The sequence below is a fragment of the Callospermophilus lateralis genome, chromosome 19 (assembly GCF_048772815.1).
Source record: "Callospermophilus lateralis isolate mCalLat2 chromosome 19, mCalLat2.hap1, whole genome shotgun sequence".
Lineage (NCBI taxonomy): Eukaryota > Metazoa > Chordata > Mammalia > Rodentia > Sciuridae > Callospermophilus > Callospermophilus lateralis.
The window spans coordinates 19544197-19570347 of record NC_135323.1 but is presented as its reverse complement, the minus strand read 5'-3'; the positions used below and the strand labels follow the sequence as shown (position 1 = coordinate 19570347).

General features: G+C 59.9%; 1 protein-coding gene across 6 annotated transcripts in view; it reads right to left on the bottom strand.

Annotated features, from left to right (window-relative positions):
- The window catches only part of Katnip (katanin interacting protein), a 142270-nt gene that overhangs the window by 41303 nt on the left and 74816 nt on the right, over positions 1-26151 (bottom strand). For all 6 annotated transcript variants that reach the window (XM_076840194.2, XM_076840192.2, XM_076840196.2 and 3 more), the window contains 6 exons: positions 13955-14139; positions 13140-13205; positions 12376-12482; positions 10867-10969; positions 6665-6880; positions 1034-1171 (listed from right to left, as the gene is read on the bottom strand). In XM_076840194.2, the coding sequence (XP_076696309.2) occupies positions 1034-1171; positions 6665-6880; positions 10867-10969; positions 12376-12482; positions 13140-13205; positions 13955-14139 (815 nt within the window). The remainder of the gene's footprint in view (positions 1-1033; positions 1172-6664; positions 6881-10866; positions 10970-12375; positions 12483-13139; positions 13206-13954; positions 14140-26151) is intronic.

The following is a 26151-nucleotide window of genomic DNA, read 5'->3' as shown; positions in this document are numbered from 1 at the left end:
CCAGAGAGGGGCTTTATTGGAGCCGCGTCGTGGTTTCAAAGTCCCTAAACTCACTGGTGGCATCTTCACCCCAGGAAGGCTCAGGTGACACTTGGGTCTCCTGCCCCTGGGCGGGGCTGGGGTCCAGAGCCGGGCGGGTCCACCCAGCAACCACTGCCCAGGCCCCCTCACCCGGCCACAGGCTGCCGCAGCCCCCACCGCTCCCCAGAGTCCCCCTGGTGAGACTGAGGCTGAGGACGGTCCTTGCCACCTCACCTCACCATGGCCTTCCCGACAGAAGGTCCCTCTGTCCCTCACCAGAGGGTGGACAAGATGGCAGACTGCGCCCTGCCCTCCTCCCTCGCTCTGCTCCCTGCTGAATCCCGGGGCTCCAGTTCCCCTGAGGCCCTGGGCACCCTGGGGACAGCTCCGCACTCGCTGCCCGCCGGCCTCCAGAGCAGGGGACCCAGGCCGGCTGCCCTCCTCATCAGCATCCCGACGGCCGCTGGCGTGGGCTCCGCAACAGGGTCTGGGTGCAGGCGGGTGTGAGGGCAGGACGGGAGGCTGGGGCCTTAGCCAGAGGGCCCTGCAGCCTGAGGTGACCATTCAGCACTCCACACACCCAGGAGCGGGCTGGACACAGGGACTGTCGGCCCCGCCTCACGTCCTCTGAATTTGCGTCACTGTAGGTTAACATGTTAGAGAGTGGGCCTGGCGTCTGAAGGCGTGGCTCACACTCATGCTGAGGCTGACTGGCTGTGTGACTCGGGCAGGTTACATAACCTCTCTGTTTCCTTAACTGTAAAACCGAATCTCAGTTTCTATTTTCTCAGTCTCCCCAAAGTGTGGGGGTGCTAGATGACATCACTTCTGGAAGCTTGTTCCCCTGGCTCTGACGGAGGCAGGTGTGAAGTCTCTAGCAGGCTTCACAGTGGCACCCGGAGGAAGAGCAGCCGAGCCCTCGTACCCCTCAGAACCTCAGAGATCAGGCGACGACAAACCGCCAGACACTTCCACCACCAGGTGCCCGCGAGGAGCCAGAGCCGTTACTCACGCCGTCCTCTGTCCAGTAGTTCACCACCTTGACCTTGGCCAGATGGAAGTCAGGGTGCCGCCTCGGGTTCCGGACGACAAAACGCAGCTGGAGTGGCGGGCGGAAGGGGCAGGTCCACACAGGCGGGTCCCTCTCGCTCTGAAAGGCCAGCAAGGGGGACTCGTTAGGCGGGTCTCTGCCTCTCTCCCAGGCACCCCCACAGTGACCCCCAGGACCCGGGGGCTGGGCGGCTCTCCAGACCTGCCCTGCCTGTCCCTGCGCCTCACCATGGGCCCCGGCCTGACCTGCGCCTCACCATGGGCCCCGGCCTGACCTGCGCCTCACCATGGGCCCCGGCCTGTCCCTGCGCCTCACCATGGGCCCCGGCCTGTCCCTGCGCCTCACCATGGGCCCCGGCCTGTCCCTGCGCCTCACCATGGACCCCGGCCTGACCTGCGCCTCACCATGGGCCCCGGCCTGTCCCTGCGCCTCACCATGGGCCCCGGCCTGTCCCTGCGCCTCACCATGGGCCCCGGCCTGTCCCTGCGCCTCACCATGGGCCCCGGCCTGTCCCTGCGCCTCACCATGGGCCCCGGCCTGTCCCTGCGCCTCACCATGGGCCCCGGCCTGACCTGCGCCTCACCATGGGCCCCGGCCTGACCTGCGCCTCACCATGGGCCCCGGCCTGACCTGCGCCTCACCATGGGCCCCGGCCTGTCCCTGCGCCTCACCATGGGCCCCGGCCTGACCTGCGCCTCACCATGGGCCCCGGCCTGACCTGCGCCTCACCATGGGCCCCGGCCTGTCCCTGCACAGAGCTGCCACCGGGCTGGGGTCTGCCCGCCAGATGGAATTTGAAATGCAGCGGGCTTTACTTAATCAGCTTAATCGGCTTTGAGGAGGGCGCTGGGCAGGGACAGGCGCTGGGCAGGGACAGGCGCTGGGGAGGGACAGGCACAGGGGACGGACAGGCGCTGGGGAGGGACAGGCGCTGGGGACGGACAGGCGCTGGGGAGGGACAGGCAGAGCCACCACCTGTGGCCCTGGGGTCCCTGGCCAGTGGTGCCTCTGGCACCTGTTGGGATGGGGACATGGCGGGAGCCTGGGGTTTTCTGTCCACTCGGGCAGAGGGCATGGCTCAGGTCGCCTCCACTGGACCAACAGGACGTCAGGTCGCGGGTGCTTTGGTGGCAGACGGAGAAAGTCACTCAGGGGACCTCTCAGCTGTTGACACCACCCTCTGTCTCTCTGGACGTCTACAAAACTGCACCCAAAGGTGTCCACGCCGGGCCTCTGCCAGCTGGCCACGCCCTCCCGTCCTGGGAGAGCCAGCAGCAGGACGCAGGTCCCACCGTCACCCCTCCCTGACACAGGGCTCTCCTCGGGGCATCTGGGCTCCTGGAGTCCCCGAGCCGAGCGCAGCTGCCCAGGCGGCTCACGGGCACTGCTCTCCCGCCCGGGTCAGCGCCTCTCAGCCTGCGCCACACTCTCTCCAGAGCCGTCAGCACTCGGCACACGGCCAACAAGAAGGACAAAACGGAGACGTGACCCAGGGAGCGGAAGAGTCAGGTGTGCCTCTTGACACACAGGTGTCCTCCCGTCCAGCCTCAGGAGGAAGCGCCCACTGGGCTGGGCCGGCAGGGGTGCGGGATGGCTCAGGGAATGTGACGGAACAAACCTCATCACCAGTTCTTATAAAGGGGGAGATTTTCGGGAGGCTGAAGCAGGAGGATCTCAAGTTCAAGGACAGACTAGGCAATTTGCCCTAAGCAACTCGGGGAGACCCTGTCTCTACAGAAAAAAGACTTAAAAGGGCTGGGGACGGGGTTCAGTGGGCAAGCACCCCCGGGTTCCATTCCTGGTGCCAGAAAATAAAGGGGGAGTTTCCCCAAGAGCCATATTTCCGGCTTCTCTGCAGACTCGGGCTGGGTGGTAGCTCAGGCCACCGCTGGGACTCGTGCGTGCCCTGGAGCCAGGACTCCTTTGCTACAGTCCCCACCACTCCCTACGCCTCACTGCCCTCCTGTGTCCTGCGGGGCCCACAGGCACTGGGCTGGAGTCCTTGTTTAGAGGCTGAGCGCATCCAGCGGGTCCTGTAGGAGCCCTCGGCCTGCCTGACGCCGCCCGGGGTCCCTCTTCCTAAGAGGAGCATCGCCCTGCACTGGGAGCATCTCCCAGAGTCCCCATCACCGGGGACGGGCCTGCGGCTGGACAGGGCCAGGCAGGAGGAGGGCTGGTCCTGGGGTCTTGTTGCCCCCAGGAGACGGAGGCCCAGGCTCCAGCTGTGAGCAGAACACAGGGACTGGTTTTGGTGACAGTGGCGCCCTTCAGGAGGGAGGGGGTGGGCTTTGCCAAGGGGGGAGACGAGTTCAAGGGGTTCGGACTTATTCTGGCCAGTTCCTCGAGCTGCTGTCAGTGCCCGGGCAGCCACGGGGCTCACCACCGCAAAACCCCAAGGACCACTCTAGGTCCTTCCCGGGGCCAGGCCTGGAATGGGTCGCTGTGATCACTTGTCAAAGGAACAGACGGCAGGCTGACCCCTGGCCCCGGGGTCACCTTCCTTCAGTGGGCGGGAGAGCAGGAGGGCCCAGGGGGGGCCGCGGCCTTCAGAGTCCAAGAGCATCCACCCGTGGACAGCTCTGGGCCATCAGCACAGGCTTCTGGTGTGTCCTGTCCATGGGGGGAGGTGCGAGCTGACCCCCAGGGCCTAGCCACCACAGGGGGTAAGAAAGTGGGCGGCCAAGGATCAGGCCACTTCTTGAAACCCCAGGGCGTGGGCATGGCCAGGACCCCACGGCTCTGGGCCCCCAACGTCCCGCCTCCAGGCTTAGACCCAAAAGGGACCCGAGGAGGGAAACGCAGGCCGCGTGCGGACACGGGAGGGCGAGAGCAGTGGACAGGCCCTGTACCTGCCCACACCTGCCCACCAAGTGTCGCGTCCCTGCTGGGTGCAGGCCGTGAGGAAGGGGACCGACGAGTCTCAGGAGCTGCCAGCACGGGAGCCACACGCTTCCCAGGACAGAAACGCGCAGGACGGGCACCGAGGAGGAGAGCCACGGCGGTCAGCGTGAGGGGACACGAGGGAGGGAAGGCCTCTGGGCGGAGGCCACTCCCTGACTCCAAACCAAGACGGTGGACCGTCTTCACATAGCTGACATTCATTCACAAGTTTTTAAAATGACTTCGCTCATTTAAACTATTTTTTTTTGCCAGATGCAGTGCTGCACACCTGTAATCCCAGCGGCTCAGGAGGCTCAGGCGGGAGGATCACAAGTTCCAAGCAGCCTCAGCAACTCAGTGAGGCCCTAAGCAACCCAGAGAGGCCCTTCTTAAATAGAATATTTTAAAGGCAGGGGACGTGGCTCAGTGGTTAAGCGCCCCTGGGTTCAATCCTGGGTTAAAAGACCACAAAACCCTTTATTTGGAAATAAACACAGACTCACAGGACATCTGCGTATTTGAAGGCTCTGGGTGGTGGGCCTGGGGACCTGGGTGGACAGAGATGCCATTGACTGAGCACAGGGACAGTGGGGGGACAAGACGGGGACACGTGCTGAAAAACTGGAACTTAGGTTCTGATCTTGGAGTCTGAGGCCTAATGGCTACCCCGAGGAGCTGCCCGCTGGCGGGGGACGTCCACGTTGGGCACTCAAGGGGCCAGGCTGGGACACAGAGGGGGGGCCTCCTGGGCCTGGCTGCCCAGGGCTGCAGCACGCCCGGCCCCTCCCGCCCCCAGACTCTGCCGCGCCTGGGCAGGTCCCTCCCCCTCGGGGCTCCTCACAGTACCCGGGGGGCCAGGCTGTGGTGGCACACGCATGTGAGACACGTTCCTGATGGCCCAGGCCTGGCAGGCCTCCAGCTCCGGGGACAGCAGGAAGGACCAGCCCCGCACAGCGGGTCCAGAGGGCCAGCAGTCGGCCGGCACAGCTGCCTGTGTCCCAACCTCAGTGACCCCGACAAATAAGCTAAACCCATAGAGGCCACGGACCAGCGTCCCCTCGGCCACCACATGGCAAAGCCCACAGCCTCTGGGGACAGAGGGGCAGGACAGCGAGGGCCAGAACTGGTCCCATCAAGCCCAGGCGTGCGGTTCACGGCCTGGGTGCACTCTGGGCCAGCTGCAGGCTTCCAGGGCCCGCTGCCTGCTGCCCAGGGGCGTGGGGAGAGGCGTGGGGACCGGCCAGGGCTGCTCCAGGCCCAGCAGCTGCCACCCTCCCTACTGCTGGCCTGGAGGGGCTCAGAGGCCGGCCCTCCCCGCCCCGCAGCTGTGCCCGGCTACTGCACAGCTGTCCACCTGTCCACAGGGTCCCCCCACCCTGCAGGCATCTTGCTGGAGCTGAGCCCAAGCACCTGCCTCTGGCCTGGGCAGTCCACTGGTGTCCCTCTGGGTTCTGGACACCTCCGCAGAGCAACCTGGGGACAAGCTAACCAGCCACCCAGCCACCCTCCCCAACACCCCACGAGAGTCGTTAGACTAGGGAGTGTCACCTTCCCCCCCATTTCCCTCCCTTACGTGACAGTGTGTCCCCCCCGCCCCCATGGCCAGGCTGGAGACACAGGACGGCTCTACCCAGAGGCTGAGGCAGGACAGTCTCCCTGGGGACACCAGGACTTCCAGCAAGCCCTCAAGTCTGGGCACTTCTCTAGCTGAACCTCGTCTGCTGCTGTCCACCCCTAAAGACCAGACCCCTGTGCTCAGCGTCTCAGATACCGCAGGGACCCTGGCATGACCAGGAGGGCGTCCCCTTCGGCCTTGGCACTCACAAGACGTGAAATGGACTTGCTTTTAAATATTGGCCTAGGGCTGGGGCTGGGGCTCAGTGGCCAGGCCTGCCTCGCCCTTGTAGGCGCTGGGTTCCGTCCTCAGCACCACAAAAAACACAAAGATACTGAGCCACCCACCACGGAAGTGAACACTGACAAAAGAACAATTAGGGAGGGAGACTCACGTTCATGGAGGGAATTCACCCGCTCCCCACCCAGCCCCGCCCACGGGGATCTCTGTTTCTCAGAACTCCCCCGGACAGGATCAGGAAGGACGCTGAGGGGCGGCAGAGGGACAGCAGGGGGCCGACGTGGCTGCCGTCCAGCTCAGCTCAGCTCAGGGCCCCTCCGCTCTCTGTCCATCTCTCCGTGTTTGGACAGGGTCCCGCCATGCTGCCCGGGCTGGCCCCCACCTCCCAGGCTCATGCCATCCTGTGCCTCTCCTTCGAGGCGCTGGGACTGCCAGCGAGGGCCACTGTGTTGGCTCCCGGTCTCGTGTCCAGAGTGGAAGTGACAGACGGGGAAAGGCCAGTGCGCCCCAGGCCTGGGCGGGTCTGCAGGAGGTGGGCCTGGTGGGCTCCCCCACCCTGCGCTGTCTGCCTGGGGCCCAGTCCAGGCCCCTCTCTAAGCCTCAGCTCTTCATCTAACACCAGGACACTAAGGACCCCCGAGGCCCTGAGTTGGGTGGTGACTGTGGACCACAGGAGGAGGATGAGGGGGCTCAGTGTCTCCCAGGAAACCAGGGCAGGGTGGGCGGGGCCAGGAGGCGCTGCAGGCCCCAGGCCACGCCTTCTGCCCCCTCGGCCCAGGGAGGACACCCAGCCCAGTCACGTGGGCAGAGAAGACACCAAACCACGGCCAGGTGCCGACCCGGTGGCGTCCACTTACGGCTAAGTTCCTGTTGACCAGACTGCCCAGATCCCCTGGGGAGCCGGAGCTCTGGACGGCCACGTCGTGAGGGGACACGTAGAGCTTTGTGTTGCTCACGTCGAAGAACTCGACCTCCGTGAGGCCCACCCGGGACACGCTGCCCCAGGTGGACAGGATCTCCATGGTCACGCAGACGGCATCGCCCATGTCCCCTGGCGCCATCCTCCAGTTGTCCTTCAGGAAGAGAAAGAGAACACCAGAGGCTCAGACACCGCGGCCCGCGTCCATCTGCCCCTCGGGAGGGCCTCGGCTCCCCGTCTTTACCACGAGGACAGCACCCCGGGCAGGGCTGGGCTGGGGGTCAGCGGCAGAGCTCTGGCCTCCCACATGTGAGGCCCTGGGTTGGATCCTCAGCGCCGCGTAACAATAAACAAACAAAATAAAGGTATCGCGTCCCTCTACGACTAAAATAATGACGATGGCAGGTCTGCTACCCTGGCTGTTAGGCAGGTGACATGAACTGGATTTGCAAGGCATTTGAAATGCAGTGACAGGGCCAGGCTGTGGCTCAGTGGTCCAGCACTTGCCTAGCACGTGTGTGTCCCCAGGCTCCATGCCCAACAGTGTCCCAAACTATAACCTGCAAAATAAAAGAGAACGACTGTGTTCCCCACACTTAGTGAGCACTGTGTTTAAAGGGTTGCCAATGAGCAGAAATGTTCTGAAACCATCCCTGTCGGCCGGGCACAGTGGACCAGGCCTGTAATTCCAGTGACTCGGGAGGCTGAGGCAGGAGGACTGCAGGTCGAGGCCAGCCTCGCCACTTAGTGAGGCCCTCAGCCAATAAGCAAAACCCAGTCCCCTGGTCAAGAACAGGAAGGACTGGGAATGGAGGTCAGTGGTGGGGTCCCCGCTCCTGGTTGAGTCCAAAGGCCCACCCGTCTGCCCCAGGCGCGTCTCCCCGTCCCTAGGCAGGCACGCCGGGTCTCAGAAGGACATTCTACTTGGAGAAAGAGGCGTGATTAAACTAAAATAGGGCCGTGAGGGTGGGCCCCGGTCCAGCGTGATAGCTGGCCTCATAAGGGGAGGAGTCTGGCCCCGCCACATTGCGGTGACCGTGAGGACAGTGAGAAGGGGCCAGCTGCACCCACCGAGCAAAGCCCTGTCCACTCCTTGACCTTGGACCTGTGGTCTCCGGAAATGCGAAAAAATCAGCTACTGTCAAAGCCACCGCGTCTGTGCCTTGCCCTGGTGACCTGGCAGGCGCTCAGTGACCAGCCCCTCGGGGCCCAGGTGGCCAGGAGAGCGGGGACCCACAGGAGGCTGAGCAGGACACCACGGCACCGGGCCCCGGGCCGCCCCTTCCCTCACACTCTGTCCCCTGGGGGACTCCGAGGCCGCTCTCCGGGGCAGGCTGAGGGCCGCCATCTGCGTGAGCGCCACCCACGGCGGGCAGCCGGGGGCTTCTCCTGGCCCTTGGGCCGACTGCAGCACTGGTCGCCTGGGATCAGTCACTGGTAAGATGGCGCTTTCCCTGCGCACGCGTGCCCTCTGTTAATTGGCACCGTGTCTTTCGCGGCCCCGTGAGCAGGATGCAGCCAGGGACCAGCGGCTGCCCCCCACTTGTGTTTTTAATTAATAGCCAGCGAGACGTGCTAGGGCTCCCGGCGTGGGCTTGGCCGCTGAGCGCCATGCGGCAGGAATGGGAAAGCAGATGGAGACGGGAGGAGAGGTCAGCTCGAGCTCCCAGGGGGACGAGGCCCGTCTGGGTCAACTCGGTGGTCAGCCACAGCGCTCCTCAGCCTCCTTCTCCCCTGCCTGGGGCCGAGGCCTGGGCTTGCAGGGTGGCCCAGCTGAGGGCTGGCTGACTGGGGGACTGGCAGGGCATGAGCCTGGAGCCGTCCAGGGCCCTGTGAGTGGTCTGGGAGGTGCTGGTGGCAGAGAGCGGGGCCAGATGGAAGGATGGCTGCCCGCAGAGGGGCTGCTGGACCTCCCGCCCGGAGCTGTCTAAAGGTGCCAACTCCTGAGCTGAGCTTCTAAATGAAGCTGCCGGAGGGTCTGCTAATTAAGGAGGCGTCACCACCCGTCAGTCTGGCACCTGGGCCTTCTGTTGTCTGATGCAGGATCCCTCCTGGGGGAGCCGCGGGGACAGCAGCCAGGAAGCGCTGGCCCCTGCCGTCCGCTGCCCTCTCGCGGAGACCACCTGATTTTCCTGAGGAAAAGTCACCCCTCTCTTTGCTCAGCCATGAAGGACACGGGGACTGACCCTGTCTGATCCCTATTGGCCCAGAGAACCAGTGTGTGCTGTCGGCTCAGGGGGGCACATGGCCAGTGTCATGCCACCTGCCAGGCTCAGCTCTGTGGAGGGCGCGCTCCTGACAGTGGGTCGGAGAGGGTGGGGGCACTGTTCCAGCTATCCATGGACCTCGGGGACAGCAGAGCTGGGACTGGCACCGTGGGGGTGGAGCTCAGAGGTGCAAAGGATGTGTGGGGACGAGGGGACACATACAGGGGCCCTGCAGGTCCGGCCCCACCAGCCCTGCCCATGCACCTTCCATGGCAAGCTAAGCCCAGGGGCAGAGGGACGTGGCGGGACACGCACCTTCTGCACAGAAGAGAAAGAATCCTGCGCTACCTGCACCCTGTGCTTGGCTGTCATGCTGTGGACATGGCCCGGCTCCAGCCTGGGCTCACATCGAACTTGGTGAGGATGACTGTCACCTGCTGTGGTGAACTCAACCGCTTCATATGTCCACCTGAGGCTCCTGACCACAGCTTGTCCTGGGGCCTGGCTTCGTGTGGATACACCACACTCTTCTGGTGAGCCCCATCCTCAGGAGACACAGGTTATTTCTGTGCGTTTCCCCAAACCCTAACCCTAACCCTAACCCTTAACCGTAACCCCTAATCCTAACCCTCACCCTAACCCTAAACCCTAACCCTCACCCTAAACCCTCACCCTCACCCTAACCCTTACCCCTAACCCTAAACCTCCTAATCCTAAACCCTAACCCCTAACCTTCACTCTCACCCTTACTCTAACCCCTAACCCTAAACCTAACCCTAACCCCTAAACCCTCACCCTAACCCTAACCCTAACCCGAATCCTAAACCCTAACCCTAACCCTAAACCCTTACCCTAACCCTCACCCTCACTCTCACCTCAACACTCACCCTAACACTCACTCTAACCCTAACCCTAAACCCTCACCCTAACCCTAACTCTAACCCTCACCCTAACCCTAACCCTCACCCTAAATCCTAACCCCTAAACCCTCACCCTAACCCTAACCCTAATCCCTAACCCTAATCCTTAACCCTAACTCTCACCCTAACCCTCACTCTAAACCCTCACTCTAACCCTAACCCTCACCCCTAACCCTAACCCTCACCCTAACCCCTCATCCTAACCCCTAACCCTAACCCTATGACGGTTCTCTGCAGACAGCTCTGCGCCAGGCTCACTCTTTTTTTTTTTTTTTTGGGGGGGGGGCGGTACCAGGGATTGAACTCAGGGGCCCTCGACCACTGAGCCCAGGCCCCAGCCCTATTTTGTATTTTATTTAGAGACAGGGTCTCACTGACTGGCTTAGTGCCTCGCTGTTGCTGAGGCTGGCCTTGAACTTGAGATCCTCCTGCCTCAGCCTCCCGAGCTGCTGGGGTGACAGGCGTGGGCCCCCACACCCGGCCAGGCTCTTTATTTCTGTTGGGTGGTCTCCTCAGGGGGCGGCGGTGGGCTTGCTGGGCTTTCCAAGGCTCTCCCTGTGCCTGGCCGCTCTGCTTTTTGGGAGAGTGCCATCCATGCACACAGCCATCAGCGAGGCACGGCAGGCGGGGCTCAGTGTCACCTTGGGGGCCCTGCAGATGACCTGTCATCAACAATGACTGGCCAGTGCAGCTACCAGATGGGGTGTCAGGGTGGCTCTGATTGGCACGTCTTGATCATTGGCAGCGTGGGACATTTTCCTAGGGCTCACGGGCTCTCTATATTTCCTCTTGCACGGACAGACTTCCTTCCAGAAACTTCTGGCCCACACCTTGCTTTCTCTGCTTCCACGGCCCAGTCATGCGTAGGACTGTGCTGGGGAGGAGGGGACAGGGGGACTCGGGCGGAGATGCTCAGTGGCCACCAGCAGAGGAATCCCGCCGCCTAGGAATGAGCGGTCTCTGGGCTCCCCCGGCCCTCAGGGAGACAGTGATAGTCTGTGCCCGGCTCTCACCTCTGGGTCCTGGGCTCGCTCCTTGCTTGAAACAACAATCCCACTGAAATGGGCGGAGTCACTCTCGATGGCCTGCAGGACTTCCAGAAGCTTCTGCTGTTGTCTGAAATGGGATTTGTTTTGGCGTCAGCAGGGACAGAGACACACAGAGCACATCCCTGTCTCTTCCTTTGTAACAGCGCTATGATCAGCGAGGACCTCAGAGCCCAGCTGGAGACGCCGTTTGGAGCAGAGGTGTGCAGCCAGCTAGCCTCCTGAGCAGGCCTCCTGAGCAGGCCTCCTGGGCTGGCCTCCTGGGCTGGCCTCCTGAGCTGGCCTCCTGGGCTGGCCTCCTGGGCTGGCCTCCTGGGCTGGCCTCCTGAGCCGACAGGGAACTCACTAAGACTCAAGAGCAGGGTTCAGCTGAACTCAGGTCTGGTCAAACTCAGCCGGTGGCCTGATTCGTGTGACCCACTAGCTAAGGAAGGTTTCAGGCTTTCAGTGCCATTAAAGCAACCCACACAACACCAAAACAACGGCCAGGTCCCAGGCCTTCCCGTCTAGCCCTTTACAGAGACCGCTCTGCTCCCCTCATCTCGGAGGACAAAGGTGACCCAGCAGAGGGGCCAGTCACTCCCCGCTGAGCTGTTGAAGGCCAAGCACCCCCAAGTCTGGGCAGCAAGGAGGGTCTTGTGGTGGAGAAAGACACTCGGGTGTGTGGCCGCCACAGTGGACCGCCAGTGCCCCCAGCCTCGCGGCCAGGCCTCTGTGCGGGCAGACTCAGCTCTTATTTAGGGCCGCCACAGAGCACAGCCAGGTTTCCACCTGGGTCCGAGGAAGCTCGCAGGAAGGGACGGCTCTGCCCTGAGCCTCTTCTGTTTTGACAAGTTATAAACAGGAGCCCCCTGGGCGTGCACAGACCTGGGGCCACACAGCTTTGCTAATAAATTCCTCCTTCGAAAAGAGGACGCGCCCCCTCCCCTTTCTGCACGGACGCAGTCTCAGCTCAGGGCTGCTTGGTCACCGGCATGCAGGCGGGATTTAGGCACCCTCTGCTCCTCAGCCTGGCTTTTGCACAGTCTGCAACACACACAACCCTACAAGACAGTCCTGGGTGCGTGCCTGTGTGCCACGGCTGTGCCAGGCCCCAGGGGGTGCATCTTTCTGAAGATTAAGGGAAGCCTTTGTTTTGATAATGAAACATGACAATTTCAGAACCTGACGCTACAAAATAAGGGACAAATGCTCCACCTGAACAAACTTGAACAGAGAAAAGGAGTTTCCAGGTCCGTGGCAACCTGGAGAAGGCTGTTTCACACAGCTGGGGACCAGGGGGAGCAGGCTGAGAGTCACTTGCCTGAAAGAAGTCAGGCCAGTTTGGGGCTTTGGGCTGGATGGGTGCAGAAGGAGGGTACGGTCTAAAGTGTCACTTTCAAATGATCTGGCATGACAGGGAGGGGCAAGGAGAACCAGGGTGCTCAGTCCTGGGCCCTGCTGGGGCTCTCGGTCTGAGCGGAGCCTCCTCTGTACCTGCTTCCCCAGAGGCCGATTCTGTCAATGGCTTGGTCCACGGCTCTGGCTCCCGCTGCTGTCCCCGGGGGCTCAGGACTGCTGGTCACCAGGGCCTTGGGAGGCAGCTGAGGAGGGAAACAGTCAATTAACAGATGTCCACGCAACACTCCTGGCCGAGACCATGGGCCACTGTCAAAGGCACATGCCCCTCAGGCCATCGTCCTGCCCTGGAAACAGGAAAGAGCTTGCAAGAGTGACAGTGGCCAGGGCTGGCCGACCCAGAGCCACCCCCAAGAGCCCCGAGTTCCGATCTGAGGGTTCCTGGGGCAACTGCTTCAGTGAGCTACTGGAAACCTTCTCACATCAAAAGTTTTCTATTTCACTGTGCACCGTGGCGCATGCCTGTCATCCAGCAGCTCGGGAGGCCGAGGCAGGAGGATCATAATTCAAATCCAGCCTCAGCCATGGTGAGGCCCTAAGCAACTCAGTGAGACCGGCTCTAAATAAAACACAAAATAGGGCTGGAGGTGTGACTCAGTGGCTGAGTGCCCCTGAGTTCCGCCCCCTCAAAAAACCCAAAAACCTTTCTATCTCAATGGAACTCCAGCTGTGTCCAGGGCAAAGCAGGCGGAGTCCAGTGGAAACCCTGGATCCACCCCTCCAGACTCAGACCCCCAGCTGTGGAGCGGGCAGAGTGCAGAGGACCTGTTGGCCGTGGGAGGGAAGGCCTTGCAGCCCCGGGCCATGGGCACCCGGAGCTTTGGCTCGGCTCACCCACTGACCTCAGCGGCCTCCTCCTTGGCGGGCAGCAGACTGCTCCACGGTTTTGCTGGTGGCCCCTCGGCATCCTGGGAAGATGTCATCACACAACATGAGGTCAGAACAAAGTCGTCACCAGACACTCTTCACTCACAGAAGGGGGCAGAGGAGCAGAGACCCCAAACCCCCAGACACAGTGTGGGCTGAGGAAGGGACAACAGTGTCCCCTGATGGCCCTGAGGGAGTCTGGGCAGCAGTGGTGGTGGGTCAAGCCAGGCAGACCTGGGCCACCATCTGAGCAGGCCACCTTGCTCCACCAGGGGCCAGTGGCCGCCAGGGCTAAGCAACTGCCCTGCCTGTTTCAGGATCACTGTGGGCACCAAGTGGGACAAGGCTCTTGATGGAAGAGACAGAAACGGGCTTTGAGCAGGGACATGCGCATTGAGGACCCCCGGCCCTCCTGCTAGCAGCTCAAGGCCAGGGAGGCTGGTGAACAGGAGGGGCAGTGAGGACCCTGGGAGCCTGTGGGGCACAGGCTCCAGGGACCGAGATCTGCAGAGCCAGAGCTGGTGGTCGCTGGCTGTTTGCAACCCTGGTCCCGGGTACCAGGGCTTGCAAGGAAATCAGCCACAACAAGGCAGATCTGCCCCCAGGGCTTCCAGAAATGGGCTAAAAAGCTACAAGAAGTTGGTAAACTGGGGCGTGGCAGGGCGGGGAGGACTGTCCACGAGCAGGGAACCTGGCTGCTCTGAGGTCAGGGAGGCCACGGGCCTCTCTCCCCACAGGCTCTTCCAGTGGCTGCTCAGACCCCGCCCGGCCCCGCCCCCTCGGCAGGCACCTGTGGGCTGGTGGGCGGGGCCTTCCCGGTGGGCGGGGCCTTCCTGCCGCGCAGCGCCCTCTGCAGGGCGGCGTTCTCCACCTGGATGGCGCGCAGCACCTCGGAGGCGGCCTCCTCGGGGTCCGCGGAGGTGCACACGGGTTTGCGGGTTGCTGACAGCGGTCGCTCTCGCCGGCTGCTGGGTCCTGGGGACAGAAAACAGGAGGGCGCTGCTATGGATGTGTTCTCGGAGCGCAGCTCGGAATCTATTAGAGCCGACTCAGGAAGATTCTCTAAATGACTCTCCAAAAATGTCAAGGTCGCCAGAGACAAAGCCAGCTGGAGAGCCCTCCGCAGCAAAGGGGACCAGGAGGCAGGCAGGCACGTGGTGCAGCGTGGCCCCGGGTGGGAACGGGGTGGGAACAAGATTGCTGTAAAGAATGTTCTCGCGGCAGGTGGAGGCACCTGAATCCAGCCGGCGGTGGCGCGGGTCACAGTGTCTCGCGAATGTTAAACACTGAATTTCCTAAGCTGACTGTGGCAATGGGACACGTTCCCGGGGAGACAGACTGCAGCGTTCAGGGATGAGCGGGAATGATGGCTACACTTAAACTCAGACGATTAGAAAAAAATTATAAACAAGTAAATTTGAAAAAATGTTCACATTAGAAAATCTGAGCATGTGCCGGCCCAGTGCGGGAAAGGGCAGTGTTTCATGACTCCCTGACCTTCCCATGTGCTCCCGATCGTCTCTAGATGACTAACGAGACCTGGCACCGTGCACATGCTATTTGGCACTGCCGGGGGCATGTCCCGGGACCAGCTCGCCGACTGTGTGTACTGAGCTGGTACAGAGCCAGCTGAGGACACCTTCCTTGGTGTCCAGCTCCACACACCACTGGCTGCTAACCAGAGGGTTCCCATCCAAGCACCCGAGTCCCCTGCTGCACCCTGGTTAGGACCTCCATCTGAGGGAGGGTTCAAGGAGCAACATCAAGAATGACATAGGGGCCTGGCACAGTGGCACACACCTGTCATCCCAGCAGCTCAGGAGGCTGAGGCAGGAGGATTACGAGTTCAAAGCCAGCCTCAGCAAATTAGCAAGGCCCTGAAGAATTTAGTGAGACGCTGTTTCAAAATAAAAAGTAAAAGGGCTGGAGAGATGACCCTGTGATTAAGTGCTCCTGGGCTCAATCCCTAGGACAAAAAAAAAACAAAAACAAAAACAAAAAAAATCTGTACCAATGGCATTCTTCAAGAAGTAGAAAAAAAATCATGAAATTCACACAGAACCACAAGATGCCCTAAATAGCCAAAGCAACCCTGAGCTAGGGAGCAAAGGTGGAGGGGGCCCAGCTCCTGGCGCCCCGACTCCTGAACACTGTACAGGCTACAGTGACCAAGGAAGCATGGCGTTGGCCAAGAACCCACCCACAGACCAACGGGGCAGAACAGCCAGTCCAGAGGTTAACCATACATTGCCTGTCGCCCACCAACTTGCCAAAGCCCCCAAGAACACACCTTGGATAAAGCACCGTGTCTTCACTATAAGATGCTGGGGAACCTGCAAACCCCCATGCAGACAAAGAAACCAGACCCTCCAACCCAGAACCAACTCAAAGTGGGGCCAGGACCTGATGTCAGACCTGAAACCATGAAGCCGCTAGAAGGGACCATAAGAGAGACCTTTGCAGACACTGGGAGAGAGAGAAGAGTTTTCCAGTAAGACCCCAAAGGCCCAGGCAATAAAAGGAAAACTCAATGATGGGTTTATGTCAAATCAAGAAGCTTCCGCACAGCAAAGGCAACCATCACCTGAGGGGGACAACCTGAAGAATGGGAGGGATATCTGCAAACTATCCACGGACGAGGGATTCACCTCCAGAATATATAGAGCAACTCAAAGCACAGGGAGAAACCTGATGAAAACACAGTAAAAGATCTTTACAGATGTTTCTCAAAAGAAAATATATAAATTGCCAATAAATATATGAAAAAATGTTCACCACCATGAATCCTCAAGGAAATGCAAATCTAAAGCCCAAGGAAGCCAGGTGTGATGGCGCACGCCTGTCATCCCAGCAGCTCAGGAGGCTGAGGCAGGGGGATCGTGAGTTCAAAGCCAGCCTCAGCAGCGTAGTGAGGCCCTAAGCAACTCAGCGAGACCCGGTCTCTAGCTAAAGTACAAACAAGGGCTGGGGATGAGGTCCAGGGGTTGAGGGCCCTGGGTTCAACCCCCAGCACCATAAAAGCATAAACAAAAACAGAACACCCCCAATGAGCTGTCCCCTCACCTGTCAGAACGACCACAAATGACCAAAACAAGAATGAAGGGCAGCACGGATTTGGGGAGGGCAGCTCGTATAGACCGTGGGTGGGAATGTAAATGACCCCAGCCGTCAGACAACAGCAGAGTGTCCCTTGGACCACTCACAGCACAGCTGGCTTCGACCAGCATCCCCCGTCTGGATCCCCCCAAAGCCTGTGGCAGCCTCATGGCAGAGACGCCTGCAGCCACAGCAGCCATGTCCCGAGCCAACCCAGGTCACCAAACATGCGGGTGTCCACTGAGGGATGCACGGATTTTTTAAAAAATGTGTTTACACAACGGACTGTGGTTCAGCCATCAGAAAGGACACATCCTGTCGTTTGTGGCTACATGGATGGGACAGAGGGCATCGTGTCAAGTGACATAAGCCAGGCGCATACAGAAAGGCCACCTGTCTTCATTCGTTTGTGGAAACTAAAAAGACTGGTCACACGGAAGTAGAGGATAGACTACAGCGGACTGCGGGGACAGAGAGAGGTGGGGAAACGGGGACCCGAATACCGTTGGGCGGGTGAGCACCCGTGTGCTCGAGGACAGCGGCGCCCCAGCTGACGACAGCCTGTCACACATGCCACACGGCTGGGAGCTGAGGGTCGCAGCACACAGACAGGAGGCACGGTGTGAAGCCACAGGCGTGCGTCTGAGTGCAGACCGCAATGCTCACCGCCGGCCTGTGCGTGACCGAGTGGCCACCTGTGCCCCGTACATAAGTCCATGTCGATCATAAAAGCCGAGTGGCACTGGCCGAGGCACTGATGGCACCTGTGTCCCAGGCAGGAGGCACACAGGCCGTGTCCAGGGCTGGCTCCAGAACGGCAGGGCACGGGCTTCACGGGACAGGGCTCTGTGGACAGCTGAGCGACTGTCCTAGCACCCAGGAGCGGGCGTGAGGACGCCATCCCCTAGGGACCTGAGGCAGGAGCCACAGGTGCAGGACGCGTGCCACCTCCCAGCTGTGGCCGGTCACACCCAGCTCCGAGCTCCCCCCACTGCCCAGTGTTTTCCGTTTTCCAAGAAAAGCTAGAATTTGAAATTTGTGCAGGGTCATCATCGCGAGGGGAGTCTGGGGGGTGGTCGGTGGTGAGGGCCACGCGGGGACCTTGTCCCTCAGTGGGGAAAGGATCAGGTCCCGGAAAGAGCTGTGGGGACAGGACGAGGCGGGAGAGAGGCTGAGGCCACAGCCTTGACCCTTCTCTGGGGCGAGAGGCGCAAGCCCAGGGCGGTCAAGACAGGGACGGGACTTAACACCCCAGGCCTCCACTGCACCCCCCATGCGCTTCCTGGATGGGGGAGACACTGCGCTGGGTGTGGGTGACCGAGGTGGCAGCAAGCACATGACTTTACAGAGACAGGGTCGAGGGCTAGAGATGATGGGCGAGGACGCATCCATCATCCGAGATGCCTGGTCAGGGAGGAGGACAGCCAAGTGGAGACCCAGAGGCAGCCAGCCCTGTGAGTGCACACGTGGGGAGGCTGCTCCACCCCTAGAGCAGAGCAGGTGCCAAGGCCCTGAGGCCAGCAGAGCTCGGCATGCGGGGGCGGGGAAGCCAGGGCAAGGAAGGCTGGCAACCAGAGTGGGGCTCAGTTTGTGGCTTGGTTCTCGGGGGGCCTTGAAGCCCATCAGCCCCCCAGGCAAAGCACGTCCTGAGGTCACACCCGTCTTCTTACTGTCATATCCCTGGCATCTGGCATTAGCGCTTTTGCCAAATGCAAGGATGGGAAATGACTTCAGTTCCAGGGATTGTAAATCTGAGCACCTGTGACCACCGCGGAAGCAGGCTGTCCCTTCAGGCCCGGCCCGGCAGGCCTGCAGAGGTTGCCGTCAGAAGGGACGGAGCTCGAGCGCCGGGCTGAGGAAAGCCAGCACCCGACGTGGGTGGCACAGACGCCTGGTGGAAGCTCCCAGCGCCAGGATCCGCAAGGTCTGAAAGGCAGAGCTCCTTTCCCATTTCCTGCAAGAACGCTGATAAAATCGGCCCCCAGATAGCCACGTGGCCCCCAGCACTGGCCAAGGCGCGAGCCCTGGGGCTGAGAGCCACAGTGCGCCCGGGTGGGTGGAGGCCCACTGTGGGGACCCGCAGGGGAGCTGTCCTTCGCTGCCTGGAAAGCACGCTCTGGGGACATCTTCTCCCCGGGGACCCATTTCACCTGCTCAAGCCCCTGTGCCCCAGGCGTCGTTCATGTGGGGGACACTCCTCCCCAGTGACGGTCACGCCCTCTGAGTCCTATGATGCTAAGAAAACACTAAAAGTTGAATCATCCTTCCTCCTCGTGAAGGGCAGCTCTGCAGCCGGCCCCTGGGCCCCCCTGCTGGCTGCCCAGAAGCCTCAGCTCGCGGGGCCCAGTTCCCAGATCCCATTCTGCCCTGCGGCTGGCGCTTCCCGCACGCCCCCTCCCACGGCTACAGGGTGACCGCCTTTTAACTCTTTTTGACGGTCTCATCGCTCACTGGTGAGGCCGGCCTGAGCGCCCGTGGCGGGGATTTATTCTCACCATAGATCTCGACTCACCCGGCGCACGTGAGCCCAGCAGAAGCCAAACTGCACGTTTAATTTATCCCAAGCTGCTCCTTTCTGGCCAGAGCTCCCCTTCCCATAACCCACCTTCCCCGCTTCCCTGGCGCCTGCCCCCCTTCTGTCTGGCAGAGAGACAGAAGCCCCGTCAACTCGGGAGATTTACCAGGGACAAGACGCGTGAGGCCACAGGCAGCCTGCGGCTCCCCGGCCAGGGACCTGCTCCCTGGCCAGCCGTGACTCCAAAGCTCAAGTTCAGAGACCTACAAAGTCATGTTTTACCACATGCAAGGGACCCTGGGGTCACTGGAAACCCACTGAAATAGCAAATGTTAACCCTGAGAACAAGGCTCAACTGCAGTGACCACAAACCAACGGCCCGTGGCAGAAACCGCCTTCAGATGTTGCATGACTTTTATTTGATTGACGGATGGATCGATTGATTGGTGCTGGGATCCAGGGTGCTCTACCCCGAGCTTCCTCCCCAGCCCTTTTTATTTTGACGGGGTCTTGCTGAGTTGCCCAGGCTGGTATTGAGGGGCTCCTCCTGCCTCAGCCTCCTGGGTCGCTGGGTACAGGTGCACCACCCTGGCTGCCTTTGTAAGAAACTGGAAATAGATGCCAAGCTTTTTTTTTTTTTTAAAAAGAAGCAAATCCACCTGGAAATTGGGATCCCCGGCATCTCTTGGAGAGCTGCGTGCCTGGCCCGCCTGCCCTGGCATCCCCATGTGGCAGCCGTGGCCAGGGTGCGGAGGCGTGCCCAGTCACAGAGGCGCCCTGTCCGGCTTCCCCAGCGTGCCCCCTCGGTTGCCCTCGACTGCTCGGCCAGGAAACCACCCTGCTCTGCGTGGCAGGAGGTCCAGGAAGACGCCTGTCGGCCTGTGACGTCACAGTCACCTCCAGAGCCCACGGGGAGGGCGGGAAGGGAAGGTGCACCCAGGGGCCACGATGACGCCCCCAGACCCCAAGGCTCAGCACAGGTGGGCGCCCCGCTTCTCAAGGCGGAACAGACCCTGGGAACAGATGGCCCCAGCTCCTCCCAGCCGCGCAGGCCACGTCGCCACGTGATTTCCTGCATTTCCTGTCAAGGCAGGCAGTCTCCTGCCCCAGCTGGACTTGGGCTGCTGATTCTCCTTGGTGGCCACACATTAGCCATCGGGGCCAAGCAGAGAACAAAGGCGCCCGCACCCTGGGGCCTGTCCTCCGCTGCTGCCCGGGGACCGTCCCTGCTGAGGTCCTCAGGCCACACCCGCTGCCAGGCCTGGGGTGAGGGGAGGCCACGGGTCCACCCAGCCCAGTCACCTGCCGCGTGCGGAACCCGCCTGCAGACCCTGCACGGTCATAAAGGGCTGCGGCTTGCAGCCAGGGCTCTCGGGTGACGGTGGGGTGACGGCCTGGCTTGTCAAGGCTGTCTCTCTGTCGCCTCTGGATCTTGTTCGGGGCTCTCCATGGCAGGCCTGTCCTGTCCCTTGGCTCCTCTTTGTCTGTCTGTCTGTCTATCCATTCTGTGGTGCTGGGGATGGAACCCAGGGTCTCCCGCACGCTGGACAGACTGCCCAGCCAGTGCTGGCCCTTCTTGAGCCCAGGATTGCTCGTGATTTTTAGGGAAGACAACCAAGATCCCTGGACTAAGTGGCTCCCGTTCCTCCTGGATGTGACAGTCCTTTGGCTCCCCAGCCTGGCTCTGAGATTGAGGACTCCATGACCTTGAACAGGGACCTTCCCTGAAGCGTCGATGGCACAGCTGCCCGAGGAGCCAGACTCCAGGAGCGGCCAGTGTCCAACCCGGCTTCTATCCGACGGACCAGGGTTTCTCTGCCACGGTGGCCGGGAAGCTCAAGGTCCCCACTGTGACTACCTCATAGTGAAGCCCCCCAGGGTGATGCGGGGGGACAGGGCCCCTGTGCCTCTGTCTTCCGCACGCCGGGGTCTCCTGTGGGGAAGCGCTCCGGGCCCACTCGGCTTGGCCTCTGGGTGGGCCTGGGTCAGGTAGACCCATGTCCCTGCTCTGGTTTGGAGGTGAGGGGTCCCCCAAAGCTCACGTGTGAGACACTGTGAGAAGGTTCAGAGGAGAAAGGACTGGGCTCCGAGAGTCTGGGCCAGTTAGTGGACTGATCCCTGATGGGGTTGACTGAGTGGCAGCTGAAGAGGCGGGTGAGGCGGGAGGAGGCGGGCCTTGGGGACGTGGCTGGGGGTGCATATCTGTATCTGGCGAGTGGAGTCTCTCTCTGCTGCCCGATCACCCTGTGAGCTGCTCCCTCTGCCACACTCCTCCTCCGTGACGTCCCCTGCCTCCCTGGAGCCCCGAGGAACGGAGCTGCTCTCTATGGACTGAGACCCTGAAACGCACTCCTGCTGCTCTCCAGCTGTGCTGCTCTGTCCTCTAGTCACATCAGGGAAGAGCTGTCTGACAGTCTCGCTGACGACGGGGCTGGAAATGGCTCAGGAGACAGCGGCTCTGGGCCCACGCTGGGCCGGGGGGAGAGTCTCTCCCCACCAGGGCTGCAGAGGGACAGGGAAGCCCGGGCCTCTGGCCACAGTGAAATACCGGCTGACCACGACCCCAGATGTGGTTCCCCAACATCGGGGTCAGTAAGAACTGGCTAGGAATTAAAAGGCTAGTCGCTGCCCCAGGCCCACTGAGTCAGAAACGGGGACTCGGGCCCCAGGACCCACAAGTGACTCTGATGCAGTTCAGGCCTGAGAACCTCTGGACTGGAGCAGAACAGGTCAGTGACGAAGGAACAGTCCTGGCCACATTTTCTGAGCACCTGGATCCCACCGTGCCTGAGGCCATGTCTATAGTCCTGGCCTTTTTAGGTCTGTGGGCAATGCATCCTTCTGTGTGACTTAGGCCAGTTTGTCACTTGCTGTCAGTGAACACTGACTCACATGAGACTCTGGATCTGATATAACCTTCTTCCTGCGGCAGCTTTTCCAACTGAACGCCAACCACAACTCGCCTGCTCCCTCTGATCCGCTCACACTGAGGGGCTACTTCATCTCTGCGGCTGGCAGCTTGTCAGGGAACAGGGGTCCAGACACACGGCCTCCCTGGGGCCCTGAAAACCTCCACAGTCAACTTTCTACATTAAACACTAATATTCCCGCACCTTCCAGAAGCCCCGGGGTCTCCGGAAGGAGATCATATTTGTTTCCTGGAAGGTCAATGGCTGGAGACGGGACAATATGGGACAAGAGGCTCTTTCACTGCAATGACACCATCACACTGAACGAGGGGAAGGCCACCGTGGACTGCAGCACAACACAAGATCAATCGTGTGGCACTGGCCAGAGAAAAGGGGCAGGGGGGAACGACTCTTTTAAGAGGACGGGCCACAGGTTCTTCTTCTGGAATGGGAGGCACCTGATTCAAACGAATCCTTCCACCCCTAGAAAACGTGGGCCGGCAGGTTGTGGTGGTGCTCACCTGCAATCCCAGCAACTTGGGAGGCTGAGGCAGGAGGATCGCACGTTTGAGGCCAGCCTCAGCAACTTAGCAAGACCCTAAACAGCTTAGTGAAACCCTGACTCAAAGTAAAAGGTAGAAAGAGCTAGGGACGTGGCTCAGTGGTAAAGCACCCCTGAGTCCAAACCCCAGTACAAAAAAAAAAAAAAAACCAAACAAATAAACAACAACAAAAAACTGGACCAAGTAACACATAGATATGTTGGGAAAAAAAGAGATCTGATGACATGGAGTGAAGAGGGCTGTGAAGAGTGACAGGGTCAAGAGCTGCGAGAACGAGGGACCAGAGAGCTGAGCCGACCCCAGGCCTCCCCTCCAGGTGCTGATGATCCTGAGCAGAGGAGCCAGGAGGCCAGGGAGCCTGGCTGGACGTGCGACAGACGGGGCTGCAGCCTGAGAGCAGGGTGACCAGCAAGTAGCCGGCAGAGACTGACTGGTATAGAAAGGTCACCCGTGTGGGCAAATCCAGTCACCACCGACTGCATGGACTAATGACAATGACAATCACGAGGCCTCGTGGGTTGAAACCTAGGTGGCATTAGAATGCACGAGGACACCATCTACGGTGGAGGGAGCAGGTGGAGCTGAGCCAGGCCTCATGGGGGGTGGGGGAGGGGAGCGGCAAACTCGCTGATCAGAACCGACTCGGCAAGTCAGGAACACACTGTGGTCTCTGTAATGACCGGAAAGATAATGAAAGTCTTGTAACTCACAAGCTGATGACGGGAGAAGAGAAATGACACAAGGCAATTGGCTCAAAGGAAGGTGAGAAAGGAGAAAAAGACAAACATAGAACAAGTGGAACAAATAAACAGTAGACACTAAGACAGGAGATTTAAACTCAATACATCAGCAATTACATTAAACGTAAATGGACTAAACGCTCCCATTAAAACACACAGACTGTTAGAGGATAAAAGTAAAAACCAATTACAGGCTGTTTACAAGAGACAAACCTTAACATAAAGATGCAGAACGTTGGAAAGTGAAAGGGTGGAAAAAAGACAGACGACGTAAACAGTAACCGACAGAAAGCTGCAATGTGTCTGCATCAGATGAAGCTAACTTTAAGGCAAAAAGCATTCTTAGAGTAATAAGAGAGAACATGTAATGAGAAAATGTTCAATTTACTAGGAAGATATAAAAAAGCCTAGCTTTGCACACACCAGAAAAAGACAGCTGGCTGGACATGGTTGTGTATATCTGCAATCTCAGGGACTGGGGAGGCTGAGATAGGAGGATCACAGATTTGAGGCCAGCCTCAGCAACTCAGTGAGATCCTGCTTATAATAAAAAATAAAGAGAACTACGGACGCAGCTTACTGGTAAAGCCCTCCTGGTTTCCATTACCAATACTCCTTCAAAAGACTTTTCCAAATAAGACAGCCCCACCCAGGTCTAAGCAGGGCAGATTACGTTTGCCTGCAGGAGGGTGAGTCTGTTTGGGATACTCTGCAGATGCCTCCGGTCCTTATGCCTCTGGTGGTGTGACCATCCCAGGACTCTCAGTAGGACGCCAGGGTTTGAAAACATCTTCCCCACAACCCAGACTCTGGCCAAGGCCAGATGCTCCGTCCGGCTTGGCCAGGGAGCCGCGACCCTTCGCACCCTGGAGGAGAGGCTGGCTCTGGGGCCTCTGCGTGGAGTGGGCTCTGCAAAGCATCTCGCTGCCCTTGACCACCAGTCTGAGGGACCCAGGGTGGCTCTGGCCCCTGCCCGTGTGGCTGCCCTTGGAACCTGCTCTCTGCAACCCCGTTTTCAGGGAGGGAGGTGACAATGCAGGGACCTCAGCACTCCTCCTGGTGACCCAGCTCTCCAGACCTGGCCAAGTGTATTAAGAGACAAATGCTGGGCCCCAGCGGTGCTCGGGGGAGGGTCCACCACCTCCCACGGCGGCCTCTTGACGACAGATGGGACAAGCCACTCTCCCACCAAAGGCCAGCAGGAGCCGGTGACCGCTTCCTCCCAGGTGCACCCAGGGACGCACACCTTTCTGTCCGAGCGCAGGCGTCTCCGCAGTGGGGCAGGAAGGTCATGGTCACCACCGTGACCACCTTGAACTGTCACCATTCACCCCGGCCTCTCTGCTCTGCCCACTCTTGTTTCCTGTCACCCTGGTCTCACCACCTGTTTTTACTTATCTGACTTTGAGTTTTCAGTGCGCACAGTGGGCACACGACAGTGGGCACACTGTGACATGTTCAGAAAAGCAAATAACAAAGCCCTCTCCACTCTGACGCTCAGCGCTGTCCACGCCCGCGCCCCCCTCTGGACTCTGCTGGTCGTCCTGTTACTGTTTCATTCATTCTGGGGGTTGGGGGGCGGCGGCGGGGGCTGACCCTCTGGGCCCCACCCCCAACCTCTTTTATTTTTCTTTCTGAGATAGGATCTCACAGAGTCGCTTAGGGCCTCCCTAAATGACTGAGGCTGGCCTTGAACTCACGATCCTCCGGCCTCAGCCTCCCAAGTGCGGGGAATCACAGGCATGTGCCACCGCGCCCAGCTGTTTATCTATTCATTTTAACGGGTGCATCGTAGGCACATATAAAACTGGACGCGTCATCCTCACATATTTTTAAAGTTTCGCACTTATGCTAACTGTGACTTGTCAGACCATCTGAGAGCTTGCTAGAGAAAGGACTGATGCTGATTAGCTGAGCTCTGCTCTCACGGGGCTGCGTGAGGGCCGGAGTCACAGGGTGGGCCTAGTCTCCTAAGCAGATGTTAGACCCTCACCCTCTTTCCTGGGAATGTGGCCTTGTTGGAAATAGAGTCTTTGCAGATGATCAAGGTAAGATGAGGTCATCAGGGCCACGTGTGGTGGCACACACCTGTGATCCCAGTGACTCGGGAGGCAGAGGCAGGAGGATCGCAAGTTCAAAGCCAGCCTCAGCAGCTTAGCAGGACCCTGTCTCAAAGTAAAAATAGAAGGGCTGGGGACGTGGCTCAAGGGGAGTGCACTCCTGGGGCGCCACTGGACACGGCCGGTGTCGTCATGACACGGACACGTGTGTGCACTGGGAGGAGGCCACGGCAACAGGGCTGTGCTGCCACAGCTGAGGACTGCAGGAGCTCAGGGAGGGACTGGGACGGGTCTCCCTGGGACCTTCTGTGGACGGCCCTCGACACCTGGAACTTGGCCTTGCAGCTTCAGGAACTGCAAGACGACGGGTCTGGTATTTAAGTCACTCAGCCCTGGAAACCAACCCAGGGTGCTAGGAGACCTTAGCTGACATGTGGCTTGTCTTTTAAAAAGTACTCATGGTGACCTGCTTGTATTAATGGGCACTAGGAAAAAGGGTGACAAGTGACTCAAACCTGGATTCTGGAAATTTTGTTGATTAGAACTAGACTGATGTGGTATGATTTATTCAAAATCTAGTTTAGTTGGCACATAAGTGATTAGGAGCAGAGATTCTGCAGCTTAGGTTCTCAAACACTGACCAGTCTTGAGCCATGAGCTGTGTGACCTTGGACAGATTCCTTCACCTCTCTGTGTCTGTTTCCTCTGTACCAGGATTTTGATAATGAAGTACCTACTGCGTGGATTACTTGGATGATCAAATGTACGATAACATACTGGTCCTGGACATAGCCTGGGAGTTAGGTGGGGGCTTTGTCAGCGCTGGCTCTTAATTTTGTTCTTTGGATATGGAAAATCCATGACCCTGGCACGTGCCTGAGAGGAAGTCCTATCAGCTCAGTGGGGAGTGCCACAGTGCCTGGCCATGGTGGCACAGTGTCACAGTGGCACGGTGGCGCACCACCCTGGGTTCCATTGCTTTAATGACTGGCTTTGGAGGAACTTCTGAATGCCCCTTAGAACTGCGTGTCGCAGGCACAGCACAGGCAGCGCAGGCGGGAGCGGTCATCTGGGCAGGCTCAGTGACCACGTGGGACGGCCCCG